At 53.8% G+C, this 23094-nt stretch overlaps 1 protein-coding gene across 11 annotated transcripts in view; it reads left to right on the top strand.

Moving 5' to 3' along the window:
* The first annotated feature begins 279 nt into the window (after positions 1–279).
* TCF3 (transcription factor 3) overlaps positions 280–23094 on the top strand; it is a 77388-nt gene continuing 54573 nt past the window's right edge. For all 11 annotated transcript variants that reach the window (XM_063160838.1, XM_063160837.1, XM_063160839.1 and 8 more), the window contains exons 1-3: positions 280–360; positions 2415–2516; positions 9460–9532. In XM_063160838.1, coding sequence (XP_063016908.1) covers positions 2442–2516; positions 9460–9532 — 148 coding nt within the window. In that variant the 5' untranslated portion in view covers positions 280–360; positions 2415–2441. The remainder of the gene's footprint in view (positions 361–2414; positions 2517–9459; positions 9533–23094) is intronic.

Raw genomic sequence — 23094 nt, 5'->3', positions numbered from 1 at the left:
GTCGCTGCTGCTGCCGCCGCCGCGCGGGGAACTATGCAGGGAGCGCGGGGCGGGCGGGCGGAACAGCGGCGGGAGGCGGAGCGGCAGCGGCGGCCCCGGCGGCGGCAGCAGCAGCAGCAGCAGCAGCAGCGTTAGGGCCCGGCCCGGCGCGGGGCGGGGCCGCGGGGCGGGCCGGGGCGCACGCGCCGCCCGGTGCGGGGCGATCGCGCCGCTTCGCTACATTGTATCCGCCGGCGGCGGAGAACAATAGGCGCCGCCGCCGCCCCCGGGCCTGGGCGCCGCGGCCGCCCCCGCCCCCGCCGCGACCCCCGACACCCTTCATGCGCTTCCCCTGCCCCGGGCGCGCCGGGCCTGGAACAGGTAAAAAACAAAATAAAATCAAATGTAGGAATAATAAAATAATAACCACGCCAAGCCGGCCGCGCCGCCCCGGGGCTGCGCGGAGCGGGGGTCCCGGCGCAGCGGTCGCGGGGCGCCGGAGCTGTGGGTGCCGGTGCGGCGGGGCTCGGAGCGCTCGGGGTGCGGGCGCGGAGCGGGACGGGACGGGCTCGGCGCTATTGTCCCCTCGGCAAAGTTTGCCGGGGCCGGGGGAAGGGGGGCGGCAGCGGCGGGGCGGGCTCGGGGGGCGTGCGGGCCGCGGGGAGGGGGTGCGCGGTCCCCGCCGGGGAGGGGGGCCCGGAGCTCGGTCCTGCCGCGAACTTCAGCCGAGCACAGCCCGCCGCGGCCGCCCGGGGGTCCCGGAGCCCCTTCCCGGCTCGGGAGCCGCGGCACCCAGCGCGGGGGCGGCAGCTTCGGCTTTCCCCCCCGGCAGGGAGGGGAGGCTCGTGGGGGCCGCTTCGCCCTCCTGCGCTGCCCGGTCTGGGCGGGGGCTGCCGGCCGGGACCCCCTCCCTACGGCACGGGGGGCAGCAACAACTTCAGCCCCGGCCCGCGGCCGTCCCGGGGCAGCCGAGCCTTTGTCCGGGCCGGGGAGGGACCCCGGGGGCGCGGACACATCTGCGAGGGGGTCCTGGCCCGGCGCCCCGGCCCCGCGGGCTGCGGTGGGGTCAGAAAGTGTGCGTGGAATAAATAAAAATAACCTTCCCAGCCTGGCTTTGGGGCGGCCGAGGGTTTTGTTCACGTTGTCCCCCGGTGCTTTGGGGGGCTGGGATGAGATGTACCCTGCTCCTTCCACGGCTTCTCTCGTGTCCCGCAGCCCCGCTTGAGGCACCGGGACAGAAGGTTGGGAAAGTGGCTTTAAAAACACTGACCAGATGCACTGATGACACTTTGAAAATGGCTTTTCAAAGAAAATGAAAATAAGAAAAAAAAAAAAAAAAAGAAAAAGAAAATTCCCGGGCTGTTTTTTATAGTGGTGAAGGCTTTTAACACGCTGGGCTGATTTCAGTCTTTTTTTATGAAACTTCATTGAAATGTAGTGGCTGAGCCTACAAACACTTTGGATCATGTGGAGTTTTCTTTTTTTTCTTCTTTTTTTTTAACCTTACGATTAATGAGTTAAATTTATTGGCCAGCTGCCCTTTGTAACCATGAATGAGTTCCTAAAAAAAAGGCCAAAAAAAAAAAAGGAATCTTTTATCTCATCCCAGGCCTCTCTTCCTCCCTCCCAAAGAAATATTTTTCTATCATAGCAAGCTGGCCAAAAAGATCAATCTCCCTTTTGAAAAAAAATAATCTGTAAAATTAGGAAGAATAATATTTACCTATCTTGCAAGGTTGCCTGGAGGGCTTTATTTTTGCAAAAAAACACTCCGAAAACAAATTTTTTTTTGTTTCCAGCCCCTTTTGGGAGTGGAGAGGTTCAGTTCTCACTGAGCACGGCCTGGCTGGGCATCCCCAAACACAGCCCCTGAAAAAGCAGCTGCAGGTGCTCGGCGACCCGAAGGAAAGAGCTGTAACATCAGACTTTTTTTTTTTTTTTCTTCTTTTTTTTTTTTTTTTTTTAAACAAAACTCGGCAAGGACAAGAGAGCCTCCTGCGGGGAGCAAGTGTGGGGGAAGGCGAGGGGGCGAGCTGAGCCAGACAAGCGCCTGAGTGATAACTTGCCTGAACCCTTTGATAAATGAGTTCACTCTTTTTTTTTTTTTCCCCCCTTTTTTTATTTTATTTTTTTTTCTCCTTTTCCCCCCCTTCATTCGCCACACGCCAGGAACAGAATTGGCCTGAACTAGTGGAACTGGCAGCAAAAAACTAACATACAAGTGTGTCTGGTCAATAGCAGGCTTGTTCCTGCCGCTGGGTGCTGTGTGAGGACTCCGACTGTGCTCTGGCCCCGCAGTTGGACGCTGCCTACACGCTCAGGGCTTTTTCTTTTCTTGCCCCTCCGCTCTGTCTTTTTAAAATATTCATCAATGGGGTGGGTAGTTTGCTGTAGTCATTAAAATATCTCTCTCCCCTCCCCCTCGCTTTCTGCAGGACTGCCACTGTTGAGTCTGTGGGAATATGAATCAGCAGCAGCAGAGAATGGCTGCAGTTGGGACAGACAAAGAGCTCAGTGACCTGCTGGACTTCAGTATGGTGAGCGAGCGCGGCCGGGGGGCTGCGCAGCCCCGGGGCTGGGAGCTGCACAGGGGAGGAAATGTGAGCCTGTAAATTGGACATGATGGCTTTCAGATGTGCCGTGTTTGTGTGCGTGCACATGTGCTGCAACTTGTTTATTTTCAAGTTAAAGCAAAGCCTCTGCCCCTCCTCTCCCCCTCTTCCCCTCAAACGTGTGTTGTTCCCTCGCAGGGAAGGCAGAGAGGTTTCTTCTCTGGATGGGAAATTTTGGGGGAATTAACAGAGTTGTGTGTTCTCTGTTTAAATGCTCACTGGGTGACTGTTTCTGCAGCCGTGCAGAGATGTAACTTCAGTAGCTGATTAATCAAGCTTTTTTCCTCTCCCTAGATCCAGACTATTAAACTTTTGCTCCCACAGGTTATTTTGTCACAGTTTGAAATGTGTCCAAGCTCTCCAGCGCGTTATTTTTGCAGGAGTCGGACACTTGTGCTCCCCATGCTCTGCTCTTCTGTATCCTGGAAACCTTGAGCTGCATTTAGGAGCTGTTTATTTTCTAAGAAGCAGGACCTAAGAGTTCCCCCTGAAGGGTGTGCACAGCTCGGGGGGAGGAGAAGTCCCTTTAGTCACAGCAGAGCGGGGTTAGTCCCTGGCACATCCCGCTGTGGCACTGCCAGCGCTGCTGCCTCTGCTTGGCAGGTGACTGGTGGAGGGCAGAGCTGCTGTTCAAAGGCACATAACTGTCTGTTGGGTTCCTCTGTTGTGTGCTGCACCCTCATGGCACTCCAAGCCTGTGTCTTGCTGTGGAGATAAGCAAACGTGCTGCAGAGATAGAAACAACAGCTCCAGGAGGGGGAATGGCCGTGAGAGTCACCCCAGCCTGGGTGGGCTGATGTTCCTGCCCTGTGGGGAGAAGGGACAAACAGGGGTGGCAGAGCTGGGGTGGCCTGTGGCACCTGGGGGTGTGCTGAGCCTCATCTGCTGTTCTGCATCCGCACACTGAGGTTCAGCCCTGGGAAATAAAGCTTTTTCTACAGCTGGGGGCTGTACCTGTCCTCACAGGGCTCTGGGGGGTGTCTCTCAGCCCCCCAGAACAAATCTCCTGCAGGAGAGGCCCAGTGCTTCCAGTTTCATACTTCTGCTGGGAGGCTGCTTCTGTTAAATTGCTGATCATGGGCTTTTCTGGCAGAATGTTTTACAGTGGGTACAGGGATTGCAGTGATGGCATCCCTGTCAAACCAGGAATCTGTTCAGAGTTTTCTGGGGTTATTTGTCCCTCTCAGAGATCCTGCAGGTTGGCAGGAGCCCTGGGGCTTTCCATCAACTGCACTTTGGGTCAGTAACCCACAATCTGCTCCCTGATGGGGGCTGCAGCAGCTCCTGCTTCGCTTTTTCTCCTCCTTGGAAAAAAAAAATCAAAAAATCCCATTCACCATTTAGAGCTTTAAAAACCCTCAAGACCTTATTTTCCAATTTAACCAACCATCCTTATTTGCATGCCTAGAGCTGTATTCCCAGGAGGAGTCTTGACCTGGTCCCTCTGTCCACAAATACTTCTGTCCTTGGAGGTGAATCCACGCCAAAAAGGTTAAATATGGGGTTGGATTCAACGCTTTTCCACTGGTGTAATTCTGAGAAGGACCAACACTCACCCTGTGCTCTCCAAGACTGGTGTGGGGGTGCTGGGGGTGCTGCTCACATCACCAGGGCCTGTGGATGTCATTTGCCAGCAGATGATTCGGAGATGTTCCCTGCAGGATCCCTTGGCCGATGGGCTCCGGCGCAGCCTGGCCTGCAGCCAGCTCTGTTTCACAAACCCTCATCTCCACACACCCTGCTCCTCTCTTTGCATAAAGGGAATATTAACAGCTCTCCTCGAGGATGAGGAGCTGAAATGGAAAAGCTTCCTAGGCAGTAGATGGGTCTGTTGAAGAGGTGCTCCATGGTGTGCTCTCTCTGTGTCCTTGGGATACAGGATTTTTGACCACAAAGCTCGCTCTTTCAAGTGTATTTATATTTTTCTTTGAATAAACAGGAGTGGAGCATTGGTTCGGTAATCCTCTCCAGGAAAGTAGAGGGGAGGGAAAAGTAGAGATACTCAGAGCAGCTGGAAGCATTTGCTTCAGATCAGTATTTTGATTCCTTTTTTCTAGGAAAAATGTGTTCAGCCCCAGCAGTCTGTGGTCCAGCCCTGCAATGTGTTTTACTGTGCAGGGAGGGAATTTTAAGGCCCTAAGGGGGTGGTATGGCCTGCCATGAGTTCCTGGGGTCAGTAAATGACAGGGTTGTGTGAGATGCTGCAAACTGGGCTTGCAGTCTGGAAAGAAGAGACTTATCCCCTCTTTAATAAATAAATCTATTGGGTAGATATTGAATACTCACCAAAGCTTTGTGGCACTGTAATTTGCCAAAAGGGCGAAATTCAAAGGAATCTGTAAGTGAGCAGGAGTCAAAGGAAAGGCCCAGGGATGGTTTGGGGTGTGCATGGCAGCACACTTGCCTCTACCCCCAGATAAATTGCCTTTTCTAATTACCCCAAAGTGCAGGTAATTTGTAAGCTTGCCTTCACCACTGCTCCCTGGCAGCAGGCCCAGATGGGCTGCCAAATCTGGAGAGGAGCTTTCGAGAAAACATCCTGCCTATAGACCTGAGTGGGCAGCTCAGCCTATGGCTTAGGCTGGGCTTTGGTGGCTGCCAGGCTTTGCCAGGCTGTGTATGGGGGAGCTGCCCTCAGCCTCTGCTGTTGGGAGATGCTCAATCACAAGGACTTGGATATGAGGGCAAGGTTCTTCCCCCTGAGGATGCTGGGCACTGCCCAGGCTCCCCAGGGAATGGTGCCAAGGCTGCCAGAGCTCCAGGAGTGTTTGGACACAGAATTCCAGAATCACTGGGTTGGAAGAGACCTCCAAGATCATCGAGTCCAGCCCAGCCCCAACACCTCAACTGAACCCTGGCACCCTGTGCCACATCCAGGCTCTCAGGGGTGCTCAGGGTGGGATTGTTGGGGTGGCTGTGCAGGGACAGGGACTGGGCTGGATGATCTTTTATCCCTTCCAACTCAGGGTATTCCAGCATTCTAGGACTTCCTGTGGTTACTGGTTATCCCAGGCAGTGTCTCAGCTGTGCCAGCACTGGTGTGCAGTGGGAAGGTGCCACACAGGTGTCCTGGCTGGGCTCTGGAGGACAGGGTCACCCCAGGCAGGGGACAGGGGGGCAGAGCCGCCCTGGGGGTGCTGGTGGCACCGAGTGCCAGCCGAGCTGGGAGCGGGCGCATGCCAGTGCCAGCCGGGGGCTCTGACAGGAGCGAGGTGCTGCTAACAGCCATGATTATTAGCAGAGTATTAACCATATGCTGCGGGGAGCTGCCTGGCACGGGGGGTTTCTGGCTCTCTGCAGGGTGGGCAGGGGCTTGAGCAGTCACACAGGACCTGCTGCTCTCGCTGCACCGCGGCTCCAGCCCCGCATCCGCGGGTGGGAGCCAAAGTGTTGGCAGCAGGCAGGGCTGGAGCAGCTCCTGCTGCTCTGCTGGAGGAAGCTGAGGCCGTGCCCTGCTCCAGCCGAGGCCCAGTGCCTGCATTTCCATGGTAAAACTCAGAGTTCTGTTCGGAGTGAAGCAGCTGTGGAGTTTAAAGTTTGAGTACACACACACACAGTGGGCATTTGGGACTGGAGACAGGAAGGTCTGTCTTAAGTGAACATGTATAACATGTCCATGTATTTTGAGTCAAATTCCCTCTTCTCCCCAAATTAACAGCTGGATGCTTTCCATGCTGCGAAATAGATTTTGGGTTTGGAGTTCAGGCCTGAGGTTGGTTCAGCCTGGAGTTCATCAGGTGGGAGAGGAGAGGGAATGAGCACTGATTTAATTTGAAAAGAAGTGCACTTCTAGATGTGCACAATAAATGACATGCTGCTTGATGTTCCTCGTTTCTGGCAAATTCCCTTTCTTTCTTGGGAGTTTGCTGTATGACCTGGGGGGTCTCTTGGCTATAACCTCCTCAGAGGAGGGTGCAGGCATTTGGATCTTCTCATGCTCTGGATTTGCCTCTTTTACCCAGGGAGAAACAGGGGAGAATAAATTCTTTGGAAGGGGTGGAAATTGAGCTAGGAGGGAATGAAGAAGTTGTTGTCAGCTCTCAGGGAGGCTGGAGATAGGGCTTGAAAAACCAAATACAGCAACTTAAGATAGGGGATTTTACATAACCGTTCAAATCTACATTATTCAAATCTAACAAAGGCCAACTAATGACCCAATTACAACTCTTGAGAGCTCTTGGGTCCCTCAATGCCTGGGTCCCCTGGTAGGTGCCAGCTCCGGTTCATCTCCTCCCTCCCCCCAGTTTATTTTTAAAGCAGCATTTAAAAGCAGAAAGGAAATTTGCAGTGGGTGGATGAACTTTGCCTCTGAGCAGCACACGCCAGCGAAGGCACTTCATGTATGACTTGTGCCGGGCTCCTCGGGGCAGCTTCAGCCCACACCACAGTGGAAAAAGAGGCTGGGAGCAAGAAAAAAGCCCAAAACGCCTCCTGTGGTTGGCAAGTGATAGATGTGGAGGGGTAACCTGGGGTTCTCCACTCCCCATCACCCTTCTTTGACAGCGTGAGGTTGTGCCAGGCCTTGGCATGGAGCTCAGGGCAAGGTTCTGCCCCCCGAGGCTGCTGGGCACTGCCCAGGCTGCCCAGGGAATGGTGCCAAGGCTGCCAGAGCTGCAGGAGCTCCCAGGGCTGCTCAGGGTGGGGCTGTTGGGGTGGCTCTGCAGGGACAGGATTTGATCCCTATGGGATCCAGCTCAGGATATTCCAGGATTCTGTCCTTTAGCATCTCTCCTTGCCCTGCTGCAGGAGGGGGTCCATGGCTCCTGAATCCCCTGGGGAGGCAGAGCAGGAAGGTGTTGCATCAGCCTCAAAATCTCTCTCCAAGCAGCTGGAGGAGAGGAGGGGTTCCTGTGTGGGGGTACTTTGGGGGTGCTGGGCATTGCTGTCGTGGGGGACACTCCTCTTCTGCACACGCAGAAGGTCCCGGGTGCACAATGGAACGAGGCTGTTCCTTTTCTCCCTTCATGTTTGCTGCTCAAACCTTGAGTTTTTCAGCCTCAGGAAGTGCTGGGCAGAAATGCTCATGAAAAGAGCCAGCAGTGCTGTTTTTTGGGGGGGGTTGTTTGTTTGTTTTGGGGTTTGTTTTGTTTTGTTGGTTTTTCTTGTGTGAGTGTGCTTTTTTCTAGTTGGTTCATGGTGCATCCCTTCCCCCCTGCTCACACATGCAGCCCTGCCCCTTGCCACTTGGCAAAAAGGGAATTTGATCTCAATCTTCCCCACCTTGAGAAGAGGGAGTGAGAGCACAGGCAGGGTGGGATCAGGCACCTCAGTTCAATTTTCAGCACCATTGGAGATGTTTGCAGAGCCCCCCTCGTGCCCTGCAAGGGGGAGGGGATGCAGGGAAGCCCTGCAGCAGTGCAGAGGAAGGTGAGCTGCAATCTTTGGGGTTTGTTTTTATTTTCTAGCCCAACTTCCTGAGGAAACAAAGCTCATCCGACGGTGGGGCTGCTGGGCCACCCCAAACACCTCGGGAGCCCCTGGGGTGAGCAGCAGCCTGGGGGCACATCTGAGGGGGCCAGGGGGCCCTGTGCAGGCAGGTGAGGGCAGGTGTGTGCAGGCAGCTGGGATGAGCACTAAACACTGTTTACACCTTCATTTAAATCCGTGGATAAAACATCTACACCCTGCACATGCATATATATGATCCCAAATTTGTGCTCTTTATGAATGGCAGTTGGTTCCTTAACTGCTCTCTTTGCATCTTTACCACATTTAACTGTTTTTTGTTGGTTTTTTTTCCTCCTCCCCAGCATTTGTGAAAACAAAGCTGGGCAGACAGTTCTGTACAAAGGAATGTTTCTGACCACAGCCAGACATCAGCTATGTCAGGGCATGAAACGCTGCCTTTCTGTAGGCTCTTGTGCCATTACATTGTTTAATCTTCAAAGCATTAAACTTTTGAGTTATTCAGACATTACAAAGCTAAAAATAATAAAAATTCAAATGACTTGGTGGTGAAAGTATCTTGAGTAGAAAAAGGATATTAAAATGTTAATTCACTAAGCGTTTTCCCACCAGTTGTTTTATTGGCTGGAGCTCCATTTGTGTGCAGGAGAATTAGTTTTCTTTTCTGCTGCACGCAGGTGCATGTAAATTATTAAATAGCAGCCTCTGAAACTCTCCCAACTTTTATTAAAAATATTTATACAGGTTAGGTGACGAGGTGTGTTTTTGAGGAAGCTCCTGGCAGGAGAGGCTCAGTTGTGATAATGAAGCTGCCGTGATAGAGCAAACAAGTCTCCAGAGCGACCAATTCTGTGAAATATATTAATTTTTTAAATCATGACTAACTGTATTTGCCCTTGGAGCAGCTTCCTCTCCCCAGGCCTGGGGCTGTGTCAGGTCCTGGTGCTCCCAAAGCAGCGGGGTGGGAGCTGCTCCATGAGTTGGGGGCTCATCCCTGAGCCAGACCCACAGGCAGCCCTTGTCCTGCCCAGGCACTGCACGTGGCTGGAGGTGTGGGATGGCACCAGGACTCCTGTGGGAGCTGGGACAGTGAGGGATAAAACAGCTTTGCTGTCATTATCCTGCTGGCGTTTTATCAATGGAGTTGGCCTTTCCCCAGGGCTCGCCTCTAGCCAGGGTGAGCAGCTTTGGGATGGAATGTTGGTTTGGACCATGGCAGGGATGGTCCCTGGCTGGTTTCCAGCTGCCCCTGCAGGAGCTGGGGTTGTACACGTGGGGATGTGTGTGAGAGCAGGGCTGTGCCTCCCTCCTGCCCCTCCTGAGCCAAGGAAAGGTTTTTGCATCAATAATGGGCTGCCTTCCCCTCCCCTCCCCCAGTGTGACCCCTTTGCAGAGCACAGTAAAACCAACATACTGAAATCTCTTTTCTCTTCCCTTCTCTCTCATCTCCTTGTTTTTCTAGATGTTTCCCTTGCCAGTGGCTAATGGAAAAAACAGACCCACGACCCTTGCAAGCACTCAGTTTGGAGGATCAGGTACTGTCATCTTGTTTTTCCCCTTATGCCATAATGTTTCTTGCAATAAATTTGTGTTTGGTTCCAGAGACACCGTAGGGGAGAGGGTTCTGTATTTTGGTGATGTATTTCTCGGGTGGTGCTCTGGATGGTTTCCTTGTTGCTCCATGCGTCTCTGGGTGGGCAAAACTGCTCTTGCTGAGCTGTCTCCCATTAAGATGTTGGTGTCTGAGCTGGAGGTTGTTGTCCCACTGCTCCAGGAGCCTGGAGCAGACAGGGCTGCTCTCTAAGCTGCTTAGATGTGTCTGCACTGCCCTGGAAGACTTTTGCTGTTCCCTTCTGAAGATGGGTGGTGGTGGCTCATCGCTGGTGCATTTTGAGGGTCTGCTCCATGCAGCCCCTCCAGCAGCTCACTGCTGTGGGGTGGGATCTCAGCATTCCCAAAGGGATCTTGCAAAGCCTTCCAGGGTGCCAAGAGGGGAGCAGGGATGCCAACATCCAAGGGCTTTGGGGAGGAGTGGGCTGGAGAAGTGGCTGCAATTGGAGGCTGAAAATTGTGCTGGTTGGTTTGAGGCTGAGACAGTGCTGGGCCAGGGTTTTAATGCCCAGGGAAGCAGCTCTGTGCAGGGCTCACACAGCCCCTGGCACGAGGGAAGTTCAGCTCATCTGCCCTCCTTGCTGAACACTTCCCTGTACAGGTTGTTCACTGTACTCGACCTCCCCTGGCTGTGCTGTGACACTGGGAGCATCCCAGACTGGGCTGGGATTTTTGGAGAGCAGCTTTGATGCCCCAGTGGGGCACTGGGGACCTGCAGTAGCAGGGTGGAGATCTGCCCTGCCCTGCCCTGCCCTGCCCTGCTCCTGCCCTCCTGGAGCAGGCAAATGTGATGCTCTCCAACTGAGCTGTTTAACTGTGTGTCAAGATGGTTTTGAGCAAACACTTTGGCAGGGAGGGAAGCTGTTGAGTGGGTGCTGGAGGAAATTGGAGGGGAGAAAACTCTCGGGTTAGCCCAGATGGAAGCTGATCTCTTCAGCGAGTGTTCCTTGTGTGCCTTCTGCTGTTAAAATAATCCACAAAAGACGTGCTGCACACTGGGGGGAGCAGAGCAGTGCAGGAGCTCCCATTAACCCGTTTCCTGCTCAGAGCCTGCCTTGGCTGCCTGCTCTGTGGTGCTGGCCAGGAGCAGAGCCTGGAGCGGGGCCCTGCAGCACAGCCAGACCCCCTCCAGCCCAAACGACACCAAATCTGTGATTCTCCCCCCACCCCTTCTTTTCTTTCGGGTGAGTGAAAGGTAATGTTGACACCACCCTTCCTCTGGGCTGCTGCTCTATGGGCCTGAGTGGGAGCAGTTCATGAAAACAGAGCACTGATGTTATACAACTGCACTGAGGGACGTTGCACAATCCCTGCTGTCCCAGCCTCGGACACAGCAGAGGCTCCCTCATCCTGCTGTGGGCATCCTGCCTTGGGAATGCAGCTCTGGGCTGGGTGTAGGGCAAGAGCTCTGCTCCAGCAGCACATTTATCCCTTGGTCAGCCATCCTTGGTCTCACCTGGAGTTCAGGGGACAAATCTCATCTAAGTGTCAGCTTTGGGGCTTCTTCCTGCTCCTGCATCTTTGGCTTTTTGCTGGTGGGTGAATAGCTGCAGTATGACATCAGCGAGCTGTGCCATGCAGAGGGCTGTGCCCTGCCTGTTAGAAGGATCCAAGGTGTCTAAACAAGGCCCTAGAAAATGGCAAGAGGTTGTTCTTAGAGACTGTTGGTTTAGCTTTAGTCACAGATGCAATCAGGTACTGGTTAGAATTGCAGAATCATGGAAGGCTTTGGGTTGGAAGGGACCTTAATGCTCATCTTTTTCCACCTTCTGCCATGGGCAGGGACACCTTCCACTAGACCAGGCTGCTCCAAGCCACTTCCAACCTGGCTTTGGTCATCCCCCAAGGTACTTCATCCCCCAAGACACAGGCAGTCATCCAGGTCAAAATTTGATTTGGAATCATCATTAACCATGATGTGGTCAGAGGGTGGAGAGCAGATGGTCCTTGGATTTGGGGATCTGGACTTGCAGGGGGAGCAGAGCACCTCACAGCCACACCACAACCTGGACCTGGAGGTGATCACCCTAGACCTTGCCATGCAGAAAGGCCTGGGCTTCTTCTTTAATGTGTCACATGTGTTCCAAGCACTTCTCAGTTAGGGCCTGGACCAGCAGTGAAGGCAGTGCAGCATTTCCCCTCTGCCTGCAAAGAAGAAGCAAACACTGATTTGTCTGAGTCTTAGCTTGATGCTGTGCACCACAGCACCAGGATCTCTTTATTTGGGCTTGTTGTGGTAACCTCAAGATAACAAACTGATGTTGTCTCGTGTGCCAAGAAATAATGGTGTTTTATCCTTCCCCCAGGATGGGAGCCAGTCCCTGGGTTGGTGTAATTGGGTTGGACATGGGAATTCATGATCTTCCTCTTCCCATCTCAATGTGGAAATGCTGGGGCAGTGTGCAGCTTTTATTCTTTTTCCCCTCCAAAAGAGCTGTTATCTCCAGGCTCTTTCCTCCCCAGGGAAGTGAGGAGGAAGGAGGGAAGGGAGCAAAGCACTGACTGATCAGTCCTGGCCAAAATGAGATTTTTGCTTCCAAAGCCCAGCTGGTAAATAAAGGAACAGAAGCATTTGAAACAGGCAGTCCCAGTGATAAAATCATCCCAAATCCAAATCCTTTTCTAATTCAACATTTCTTTACCAGAAGTGTTGTTAACCATTGGCTGCCCAGAGCAGGGATGGAATCACCATCCCTGGAAGTGCTCAGAGCAGGTGTTGGTGTGGCACTCGAGGACATGGTGCTGGGCTGACAGTTGCACTTGAACATCCTAAAGATCTTTTCCAACCTTAATTCCATGTTTAATTTCCAACCTTCCAATTCCATGTTTCTAACTGCCCTGGCCAAGCTGCGAGCGGCCCCTTTACCAAGGGAACCCTTTTATCTTCCCGAGGCCAAAAAAAATTCAAAGAGTTCATGCAAACCCTCCAGCTTTGAGATCTTTGAGATCCCTTTGCTTTCCTATTTGCCTCCTGCTTTTATTTTAAGCCCTGCCACTGTTTCCCTCCTTTCTGTCCTCAAATGCTCCGGGGAGGAACTGGTTTCGCTCCCCCGCCGCATGGACAATTCAGCACCTCCGCTTTGCCTTTTCTTGGCAAGGAGAGAGCCAACAATTGCCACAAGGATGGAGCTGACGTCACCCAGCCCGTGGCTGCAGCATTTATAGCACATATAGGTCACCGCGGGAAGTTGGTCTTCCTGGGGCTGGCAGTGCAACCAGTGTTTGCCAGCATGGGCTGTTTTCTGCTGGGTGTTTATTTCAGCCCGTGCCCTCAAAGGGGTTCACCTTCCCCTCCCCAGAGTGTGTTTGTTATTGCAGTAGCAAAACATCTCAAAGCGTGTCCCCCGTCGTATCATAGTTCATAAATGACTAATCTGAGCTGCAGCAAGCTCCCTCCCAGTGCTTCATCGAGCCCTGCCTCGAGCAGGAAACCACTGGGGCTGAATTTCACATGGAAATGACCATTTTAATTGCCATCGAGGCAGTGGGAGTGGCTGGAGGCAGCAGAGTTGTGCTGTGGCCTCGTGGCTGCTGAGTTTTCGGCAGGGTTGGTGCGTGCCGGCTGCACCTTTGCTCCAGCAAAGGGGTTTGGGCTCTGCAGAGCAGGGAAATAAACCCAAGGCATGTGGTTGGTTGTGTGTGAGGTAAAACATCTGGAGCAGCACACGAGCAGCACTTCCACCTGTGGGTGGTGTGGGGGGTGTACAACCATCTCCCTTCCCATCCCAAATGTTGTGGGGTGCCAGGGCTGGGTCCTGATGGGACAGGAGCCATGGGGTCTCTTCTGAGAAATTATTCTGCTCTCAGCAAAAAAACCCTCTGTTTGTTTTTTTTTTCTTTTCCTCCCATTTTAAATAAGCAAATTCAGCATTAATGCCTTTTTCTTCATGCTTTGTGCCAAAGTGGGTTGGGCTCTTTGCTTGGGCTCTCAGGTGGGTTTGGGAGGGAGAGTCCCCTCCTGGCCCATGTTGTGATTCCCACCCCCAAAATTCATTGGGTGCTTCCTTGCTCGTGAGCTGAGGCTCCCTGTGAGGGAATTGCTTTGATCAGGGGAAGTTCATCAAGTCCATTTGAAGCTGGTGGAGCAGGGAGTTTTTCAAAGGCTTACAAGCTGGTGCATGTAACAAATTTTAAGTTATAGTCTGGTGAACAAAGCAAATGGATTCTCCCTGGAGGGAGGCGAGCCCGGATCCCCTTTGAAACTCTCTTTAAACAGAGCACAAACTCAGATACCTGTGGCAACAGCACCGAGAGTCATAAATTCTCTGCAAGCTGGGGTTGTCTCTTTAATTGGTGCTATGGGGGAGCTGTTTGAAGGTTTAATTATTTTGAGTGCATTGGGAAGCACTGAGTGGGATGGGCAGGGTCTGGTACAGCAGGATGGTGCTGGGCTCCCCTCTGCTCTGGAGCTGGGTGGTTTGCAGGGACAGCAGGGCTGGGAAGAGCCAAGCACAGCGTTTCTGTCACCGTGCTGTCAGCAGCGAGTCCCAGGCTGCAGAAACCCATTTGCAACTGTTTTCCATAGTGAGGAAAGCAGGAGCTTTTATTAGCAAGGCTGTATCACGTTTTCCTACTAACTGCCTCGAGTTCCCACATGTTTTGCTTATGCTGAAGTGGGAGTGCTGGGCTCCACTTGCTATTTTGATGGATGATGAAAGGCAGACATGAGGTGTGCAATATGGGACTCGATATTTAGAACTGGCACTTCCCCTTCAAGTTTGGGATCCGGGCTGTGTGTTTTTGTGGTGTGCCCGTGCAAACTGTCACCAAACACACCAAACACAAAGCCACCACAACAGAAAAAGGCAAAGCAGGAAAACTCACTTGCCAGGCTGTTGGTATGACCATTTGTTTCCAAGTAAATGTTATTGTTTAGCCATTATCAACTGAAATCAAAGGAGAGCTGGGAGTGTTCACCTGGGAAAGAGAAGGATCCAGGGAGAGCTCAGAGCCCTGGCAGGGCCTGAAGGGGCTCCAGGAGAGCTGCAGAGGGACTGGGGACACAGGGAATGTGTGGATGGAGGACACAGGGAATGGCTCCCACTGCCACAGGGCAGGGCTGGGTGGGAGATTGGGCAGGAATTGTTCCCTGGCAGGGTGGGCAGGGCCTGGCACAGGGTGCCCAGAGCAGCTGGGGCTGCCCCTGGATCCCTGGCAGTGCCCAAGGCCAGGCTGGACAGGGCTTGGAGCAGCCTGGGATGGTGGAAGGTGAACCTGGCCACAGCAGGTGTTTGGAAGGAGAGGAGCTTTAAGGTCACTTCCAATCCAAAAACCATTCTGGGGTTCCATGGAAAATCCTTACCATGGCCAGGTCCAGCTTGCAAGGCTGTGCATTCTCATTCCTCCAAGTCCAGACCCTGCCACCCCCTGCTCTCCACAGCACTGGAGCCTTTCCATTGCTGCTGCTGGGGTGCAGGAGGATGCTCCAGCCATGGCAGGGACACACCTGTGTGCTGCTAACAAAGCCTGGGCACTCTCAGTGAGTTCATCTCCTCTGTGCCAGTCAGGCTTTCTGCTTTGGTGTTGCCTTTGCCATTGGGAAGCTCCTGCTCCCCTCCCTCTCCCCTTTCTGCTCCCTGTTTTTCCCATGGGCACATCCCATTTACCAGGATATGGAAAGCAGGGTCTGGAGGAAAAGAGTTGGAGGGGCCAAAAGCTGCAGGCAGGGAGTGCAGGTCAGCAGGAAACATGTTTGGGGCAACAAATGTCAGGGGGAGGTCTTCACACCTGTGTGCCTCAATCCAGGGTCACACCCCATCTCTGATCCTCCTGTGCATGTTCCTGCTCCCAGGGGCTTCTCCTGTGCCTTTGCAGTGATGTTGAAACAACCCCAGAATGATTTGGACCCATCTCATTCCATCTCCTGCCATGGCCAGGGGCACCTTCCACTATGCCAGGTTGCTCCAAGCCTTGTCCAGCCTGGCTTGAAATATGAAGGGCTCTCTCTTTCTTGCAATTAATTGCTTCCCATTGAATTTATTTCACTCCTGGGAGTGAAGGTGTCCTGTCCTGCCAGAGGACAGCTGGTTTCTAATGGACACATGAGGAGCAAGTGGGAAGAGCAGGGATGTGGTGGCAGTGCTGTGGGGATGCTCTGGCAGCAGCTGGGGAGAGGCAAATACAACCCAGTCCCTGTCTCAGTGTGTGTTTGACTTGAGGGGTGAAGGCTGCATGTTTTCAAGGGAAGGTTTTAGGGTTTTTTTTTTTTTTTTTTTTGTTCATCTCCCACCTGGAGAAGAATCCTTCTTACTGGAGTTAAGATCTTTAACTGTGAAAGAGTACAGAGAATGCTGGGTGTGCCAGAGCCAAAGCTGTACTGAGATAAGTGACAGCTTTTGTTTAGAAACTGCCAGTTTGCCACAGACCTTGTTTAAGCACAGCTTTAACTTTGCCAGAATTGCTGAGGCAGTGCAGGGCTCTCTTCCCAGCAGAGCTCTTTCCTCCCATGGATGAGGCAGTTCCAGGCTGTGAGGCTCAATGGGCTCTGAGGGGATCAGTGTAAAAATCTGAGGGCAAGCTGGGCTTGGTGTGCGCCCTCTAAAAGAACAGGTACAAGCTCCAGCACTGCCCTGTCTTTAATGAGAGGGCAGTAATTAGTAAGTTCAGTACTGGTGGCAGTAATTAGTAAGTTCAGCTTTGATATTGGGAAGAAATTCTGCCCTGTGAGGGTGGGCAGGCCCTGGCACAGGGTGCCCAGAGCAGCTGGGGCTGCCCCTGGATCCCTGGCAGTGCCCAAGGCCAGGCTGGGCAGGGCTGGGAGCAGCCTGGGACAGTGGGAGGTGTCCTTGCCATGGAGGGGTGGAACTGGAAGGGCTTTAAGTTCTCTTCTAATCCAAACAATTCTGGGATTCTGTGAATTCCCTCTGCCCTGTTCCTCAGAGCTCTCCTGTCCATTCTGAGCTCTCAGATGCTCTCTGGGGTCAGGACTCTGGGGTTTGGTGCAGCTCTGCCTGAGCTCACCTCCCATCCTGCCCCAACCCAGGGCTGCTGGACCAGCACACGTTGGCTCAGCCTGCCAGCTCCAGCCCTCCACGCTCATTGTGCCCTTTCCAAAGGGGAGAGATGGCTTTGGAAGGGGCCCAGCAGGTCTGGCAAGTGTTGCTGCTGGACCTGGCTGCTGCTCATTTGCAATTCCTCATGCCCTGTGGGGTGCCCTGCTGCAGCACGTGTCCCACGTGTGACCAGCTCCCCAGCCTGGTGCATCTCCATTGTTAATGGTTGTGTGCAGGGACACTCAAACTGCAATTATTGGTAATATTCTTAATTAGAGACAACAAATGGGTGTCTTCAGGGGGTGGATTTCCTGCAAAGTGCTATTTTGTTACTCTGGAGGGCCTCATCTCTCACCTGGTGCTCCATTCCCCAGTGCACACAGCTGAAGGACACTGTAAATACCTGACTGTTGTCTCTGTTGTCCTGGTGGCCTGGAGAGGATCCTCTTCACTCCTGTGCTCCCTGCTCTGGGTGCAGGATTCACCCAGGGCCATTTCCATCATGGCAAGGGAGGGAGCCCAGGGAGAGCCAGTGGTGGATGTAGGGACAACAGAGCTGTCCCAGGGATGTCACAAAGTTTACCCACATCAGATGGAGAGGAGCCACGGAGATGCTGCCAGGGCTGGAGCCCCTCTGCTCTGGAGCCAGCCTGGCACAGCTGGGCCTGCTCACCTGGACAGGAAAAGGCTCCAGGGACACCTCAGAGCCCCTTTTGGGGCCTGAAGGGGCTCCAGGAGAGCTGCAGAGGGACTGGGGACAAGGCCTGCAGGGACAGGACACAGGGAATGGCTCCCACTGCCAGAGGGCAGGGCTGGGTGGGAGATTGGGAATCAGGAATTGTGGAATCCATCCCTGGAATGGATTTCCCAGAGCAGCTGTGGGTGCCCCTGGATCCCTGGCAGTGCCCAAGGCCAGGCTGGACAGGGCTTGGAGCAGCCTGGGACAGTGGGAGGTGTCCCTGCCATGGCAGGGAATGGGAATGAGCTTTAAGGTCCCTCCAGCCCTCATCACTCCATGGTTGTGTCTGCCTGTTGGATTCCCATCTGTCTGGGCTGGGATATCCTGCCCTCTTTGAGCACCTCCAACAGCTGGCAGTGGGGGCACTGAATTGCCCACCAGCCCCTGTGTGGCCAGGACCAGGCACCTGGCAGTGCCAGGACCAGGTGCTGTTGTTTCCCTGGCACATCCCAGGCCCAGCTGGATCCTTGCAGCAGCCTCAGTCTGATCAGCCTGGGAAGGCAGGATGGCAGTGATCCTCTGGCACTGCCCAGGCTGCCCAGGGAATGGTGCCAGAGCTGCAGGAGCTCCCAGGGCTGCTCAGGGTGGGGGTGTTGGGGTGCCTGTGCAGGGCTGATCATCTTTGTGGGTCCCTTCCAGCTCAGGATATTCCAGCATTCTGTGATTTCCAGCCAGTGGGCAGCTCCCACATCCCCAAAGCCCTGGGATGATGAGTTGGCCTCACTGCAGGTGAGGAGGGGTTGCATTTTAGGAAATCTGAGCTCTTTCAGAGCCTGGTGGCCTTCCCTGTGCTTGGACAGTGCTGGTCCCCTCCCAGCAGAGCCCATCCTGTGCACACCTCAGAGCCCCCCCTGCCACGAGCTCCCCAAATACCTGGCAAGCTTTGATGAGCACATTAGCTTAAACAAATTGAGTTATACCCACAGAGGGAAGAGGTGCTGCACTCCTTCAGTGGTGACTTAGAGTTTAATTAATTTTGTTACCAAATGAGGCATGAAATACAGTTTGAAATACATTGTGGTGCTGAATGTGTAATTGTACAGGGGCCTGGGAGCATGGCTGAGGATCAGGGATCACCTGAGGCAAGGCAGGTGGCCCCAAAACGGGGCTGTGTGACAGCAGAGAGCCCACTGGGGGGACAGACAGACAGACAGAACCTCCACAATGTTCCCCAGTGGGGACCAGGCCAACGCCCCATCACAGCAAAGATGTCATTGTGCCCACAGGTGTGGCACTGTTGGGGTTTTCCTGGGCAGGATTCAGGCTGGTGGCAGTGTCCCCAGCTGTGTCCCCTCAGGAGCAGCCACTGTGGCCATTCTGCCTTTGCCATCCAAACAGGGATTTGCCTCAGGTTTGGGGGAGGATGGAGGGTGGGGCTTTGCCAACGGGTTGAAGAGATCCTGGTCTGTCTGGCCCTGTCATGCAGGGTGGAATTACATCTGAACAAACATCAGAAAGGGAAAATCTGAGCCATGAGAGGAGATTTCTTGGTTCAGCTTTGGAGTTTCTGCAGTGGCTGTTTGGATGCTCTTCTCCCTGCCCTGATTAATGTTTCTGGAGGGAAGTTGCCTCCAGTGCCTCACTCTCCCAGTAAAGAAGGGAAAGAGACAGTCCAGGACATCTGCCCTCATTTTTTAATCCTGAATTTTTCAATTAACTCACCAGGTAGGCCCAGCTCCAAAGCCAGCAGGGAGAAAAATCTAAAAAACACTGTCCATCTGCCTGTGAAACCTGGGAAGCACATCCCCACCTCCAGAGTGACCTCAGGCAATGTCTTCCTCTAAATTTAGCTGGGGATTGCGTCAGGAGTAAGAAGGAGGTGAAGTTAATGTGGCATAAGCTTTTTCTAGCAGGGGAGTTTGCCTGGTTAGACAGGGACTGAAAATAAATAAATGAGCTTCATATCAGAGCCTCTGGGGCCAGGGCTGGGAGGGAGGGCAGCCTCCAGCATGCAGGGACATGAGGAGGTGGCTTTTTTGGGATGAAGCAGGGCAAGGGACAGTCATCCATAAGCCTTGACTTGTCCTGGCTGGGAATAACCTTGCAGGAGAGTGGGTGGGCACTGGATGTGGCAGCAAGTCCTGGGGTCACCTCTGGTGGTGGCACCTCCTGGAGCAGGTTTGGTGGTGGCACCTGCCTCTCCTGGAGCTGCTTTGCTGGTGGCTGCTGGGCACTGCTCAGAGCAGAGCTGCTCCTCCCCTTCCCAGGGAGTTGTGAAGCATCTCCTGCCCATCATTGCTCCATCCCTGGCCCTGGGGTGAGGACTTGGTGACGTTTTCCCCCTCCAAAAGCCCTCCCAGATGTGTGTGTGTAGCACCCAGGGAGAACCTGACCTGGAAGAAGCCAAAGTCCTTCAGGACAAGCCCTGGGGTCTCTGTTGCCTTCTCTTACCTTTGTGCCTCATCCTTGCCAAGCTGGGGGGACAGATCTCACTTTTGACAAGTGACAAACCCATCCTGGTGGCGGTGAGTGCGTGACCTTCCCTGGGAGCAGGGCTGGCCTGGGCCCCTTGTGCTTTCTGGGACATTTTATTCTGCAGTGATGTGCTCTCCCTTGCAAAGGCTCCTCCTGCCCTGTTAACATTGTTATACAAAGCAGCAGTTTGCCATCTAATTAGGAAAAATACGCACTAACCTCTACCATATGTTGCTCTCCTCCTCGGATTTGCATTTGAAAGTCCAGCTGAATTTCAATGTGAAACTGGATTTTATCCAAATGATGAATGGCCCAAAAAGCTGTGGGAAGGTGGATGTGCCTCCCCATCACATATGGTTGGTCGGTTTGTTTTTTTTTTTTCCTTTTTGAAGAAAAAATTTTAAAGCAGTGTTCCTTCATTTCTTGTCCCATGGTTCAAAGTGTTCACACCTTTCCTCCCAAACTGGATTCATCTGGCTGGGTGGTCATTGCAAGGCCTGTGAGGAGCTGGAGCTCCAGCCCCATGAGAGAGAGGGATTAGATTTACTCTTTAAAACTTGTTTTTGGTGGCAGCTCCACTCCTGGCTGTGTCCTGGGCTGAGCCCCAGCGTGGGCAGCAGGGCAGGGGGGGATTCTGCCCCTCTGCCCCTGGGCTCAGCTCAGACCCCACCTGCAGAGCTGCCCCAGCCCTGGGCAACAGCAGCAGGAGGACGTGGGGCTGCTGCAGCCAGGCCAGAGGAGCCACGGAGATGCTGCCAGGGCTGGAGCCCCTCTGCTCTGAGCCAGCCTGGCACAGCTGGGCCTGCTCACCTGGACAGGAGAAGGCTCCAGGGACACCTCAGAGCCCCTTTTGGGGCCTGAAGGGGCTCCAGGAGAGCTGCAGAGGGACTGGGGACAAGGCCTGCAGGGACAGGACACAGGGAATGGCTCCCACTGCCAGAGGGCAGGGCTGGGTGGGAGATTGGGAATCAGGAATTGTGGAATCCATCCCTGGAATGGATTTCCCAGAGCAGCTGGGGCTGCCCCTGGATCCCTGGCAGTGCCCAAGGCCAGGCTGGACAGGGCTGGGAGCAGCCTGGGACAGTGGGAGGTGTCCCTGCCATGGCAGGGGTGGCACTGGGTGGGCTTTGAGGTCCCTCCCAGTCCAAACCAGATGGGATTCAGTGCATTTTCCCAGCCCCTCAGGTGGGTTTGTGTTTGTGCAGGAGCTCCACGTTGCTCCTGCTGCTCCCTGCAGGGCTCTGGCTGCAGCCCCAGGGTGGCCATTGAGGCTTTTTGGTTTTTCCCTTCATTTGGAGCAGTGGCTGCTCCCAGCCCCTCCCCACCCAGGGCCCTGCTTTGGGCACTGCTCCCCAGGTCCCAGAGAACAGGAGCGGGGCTTGGGGAGCCAGAGCATTGCTGAGCCAACTCTGCACATCCCCACAGTCCCTCAGAGCTGCCTGGACTTCCCCCTTGGCTCAGGGCTGGATTTTTCCCCGTGGCTGAGGGCTGTTTGAGCTGAGTTAAGCTCTGTGACAAGCTCAGCGTTACGTTGCTGAGCTGGGTGTGCTCACATGGCTCTCACTGACCTTTTACCTCACCTACCTGGCAAAAAGAGCTCTTAAAAATCACATCACATCCTGATTATTTCACATCCTCCGTGAATCTGTCATCAGAGAGTGTCTTGGGTGCTGGGCTGGCCGTGCTGCTTGCTTTGGGTTTCTGACTTTTGTTCTCCTTTCTCTTCACTCCTTGGAGATCAATTCAATTTTTAAGACAGTTTTTGTTGGGATTTTTTGTTGTGTTAATGCAGCTGAACTAATATGATTACATTTCCAGATTTGGGTAATGGAATAACAAGTCAGGAAGCTTTTTTTTTTTTTTTTTTTTTTTTTTTAAAGAAAGGAGAACTTATGTCACTTCCAAGTCTCCAGTTGGGAAGCTCTTTTCTTTTATCAGTTACTCAGAGAGGCTGGGGGCTCTCCATCCCTGGGAGTTTCCAAGGCCAGGTTGGACAGGGCTTGGGGCACCCTGGGATAGTGGAATGAGGTGAACTTTGAGGTCTCTTTCCACCCAAACCATTCCTTGTTTCCATGTTCTGCCCATGACATGAGGGCTCCTGGGGGCTGTGGCCATGCAGGGACATCCAGTCCTGGGTGTTGCATTTTGAGCTCCCTTTCCTGGTCAGCCACAAACACAGAGAAGTGACAGAGATTATCTGGGTGCCCAAAAAGATGCATCTTCCCTTTGCCCTGAGAGCTGCCAGGCCAGAGGGGCAGTGCCCTCTGTTTGGGGCACAGGCCCTGGCACACCCACCCCTCCTGGGGCAGTTCAGCTCCACCAGCATCTTGAGGCACGCTGGCTTTGCTCATCTCTGTGCTTGCTCTCAGGTTCAGAGCAGGGATCTGGAAAACAGCTCAGCCAAAGCATCTCACAATGGCAACTTCCTTTCTAAAAAGAGAAGGATGTTGTGGAGTTGGTGGCTTCCCATTATTTGCCCCAATTTGAGCTTTCTTGCCGCTGATCCCACAGTGTCAGAAGGACCCAGAGCTGTTGGAGAGTGCCCAGAGGAGGGACACGGAGCTGGGGAAGGGCTGAGGAGCAGCTGAGGGCACTTGGCTCGTTCAGCTGCAGCCCAGGAGACTGAGGGGAGGCTCCTCGGGGGCTGCAGCTCCTCCCCAGGGCAGGCACAGGGGCAGGGGCTGAGCTCTGCTCTGGCACAGGGACAGGAGCCCAGCAAGGGCTGCAGCTGTGCCAGGCCTTGGCATGGAGCTCAGGGCAAGGTTCTGCCCCCCGAGGCTGCTGGGCACTGCCCAGGCTGCCCAGGGAATGGTGCCAAGGCTGCCAGAGCTGCAGGAGCTCCCAGGGCTGCTCAGGGTGTTGGGCTCTCCTGGTTAATGCCTGGGTGATCCCTGAGGGTCCCTTCCAGCTCAGGATATTCCGGGGTTCTGTGAGTGTCAGGCTGTGTGTCCTGCTCTGCTGCTGGAGCTGGCTGTGGCTCAGGGTGTCACATTGTGTCACCACCTTGTGTCACCACTCTGTGTCCCCGAGCTGCTCCTGCCCTCGGGATGGGGTCCTGGCCAGTGGAGCAGAGCGGGAATGGGGCCGTGGTGTTTTCCCTTTTTGGGAATGCTGTATGAAGGTAGTGACTCACTTTCCATGGGGCTGATAGTTACCCTGCTCCTGTCTTGGATTTGTGTTGTGTAGCCAGCAGGATTATTTATAACTTAGCCAGCATCCCGAGTCTATTGTTTCTGCAAAGAGCAGGAATGACTAGATGACTTCCTGAGATTTTTTTTTTTTTTTTGCCACCCCCTCATTTTTTATTTTTTTAAAAATCTACTTTTCCTTCCAAGTATTA

The sequence above is a fragment of the Melospiza melodia genome, chromosome 7, assembly GCF_035770615.1.
Source record: "Melospiza melodia melodia isolate bMelMel2 chromosome 7, bMelMel2.pri, whole genome shotgun sequence".
In the NCBI taxonomy this organism is placed as follows: domain Eukaryota; kingdom Metazoa; phylum Chordata; class Aves; order Passeriformes; family Passerellidae; genus Melospiza; species Melospiza melodia.
This window is presented reverse-complemented; position numbering and strand designations above follow the sequence as displayed.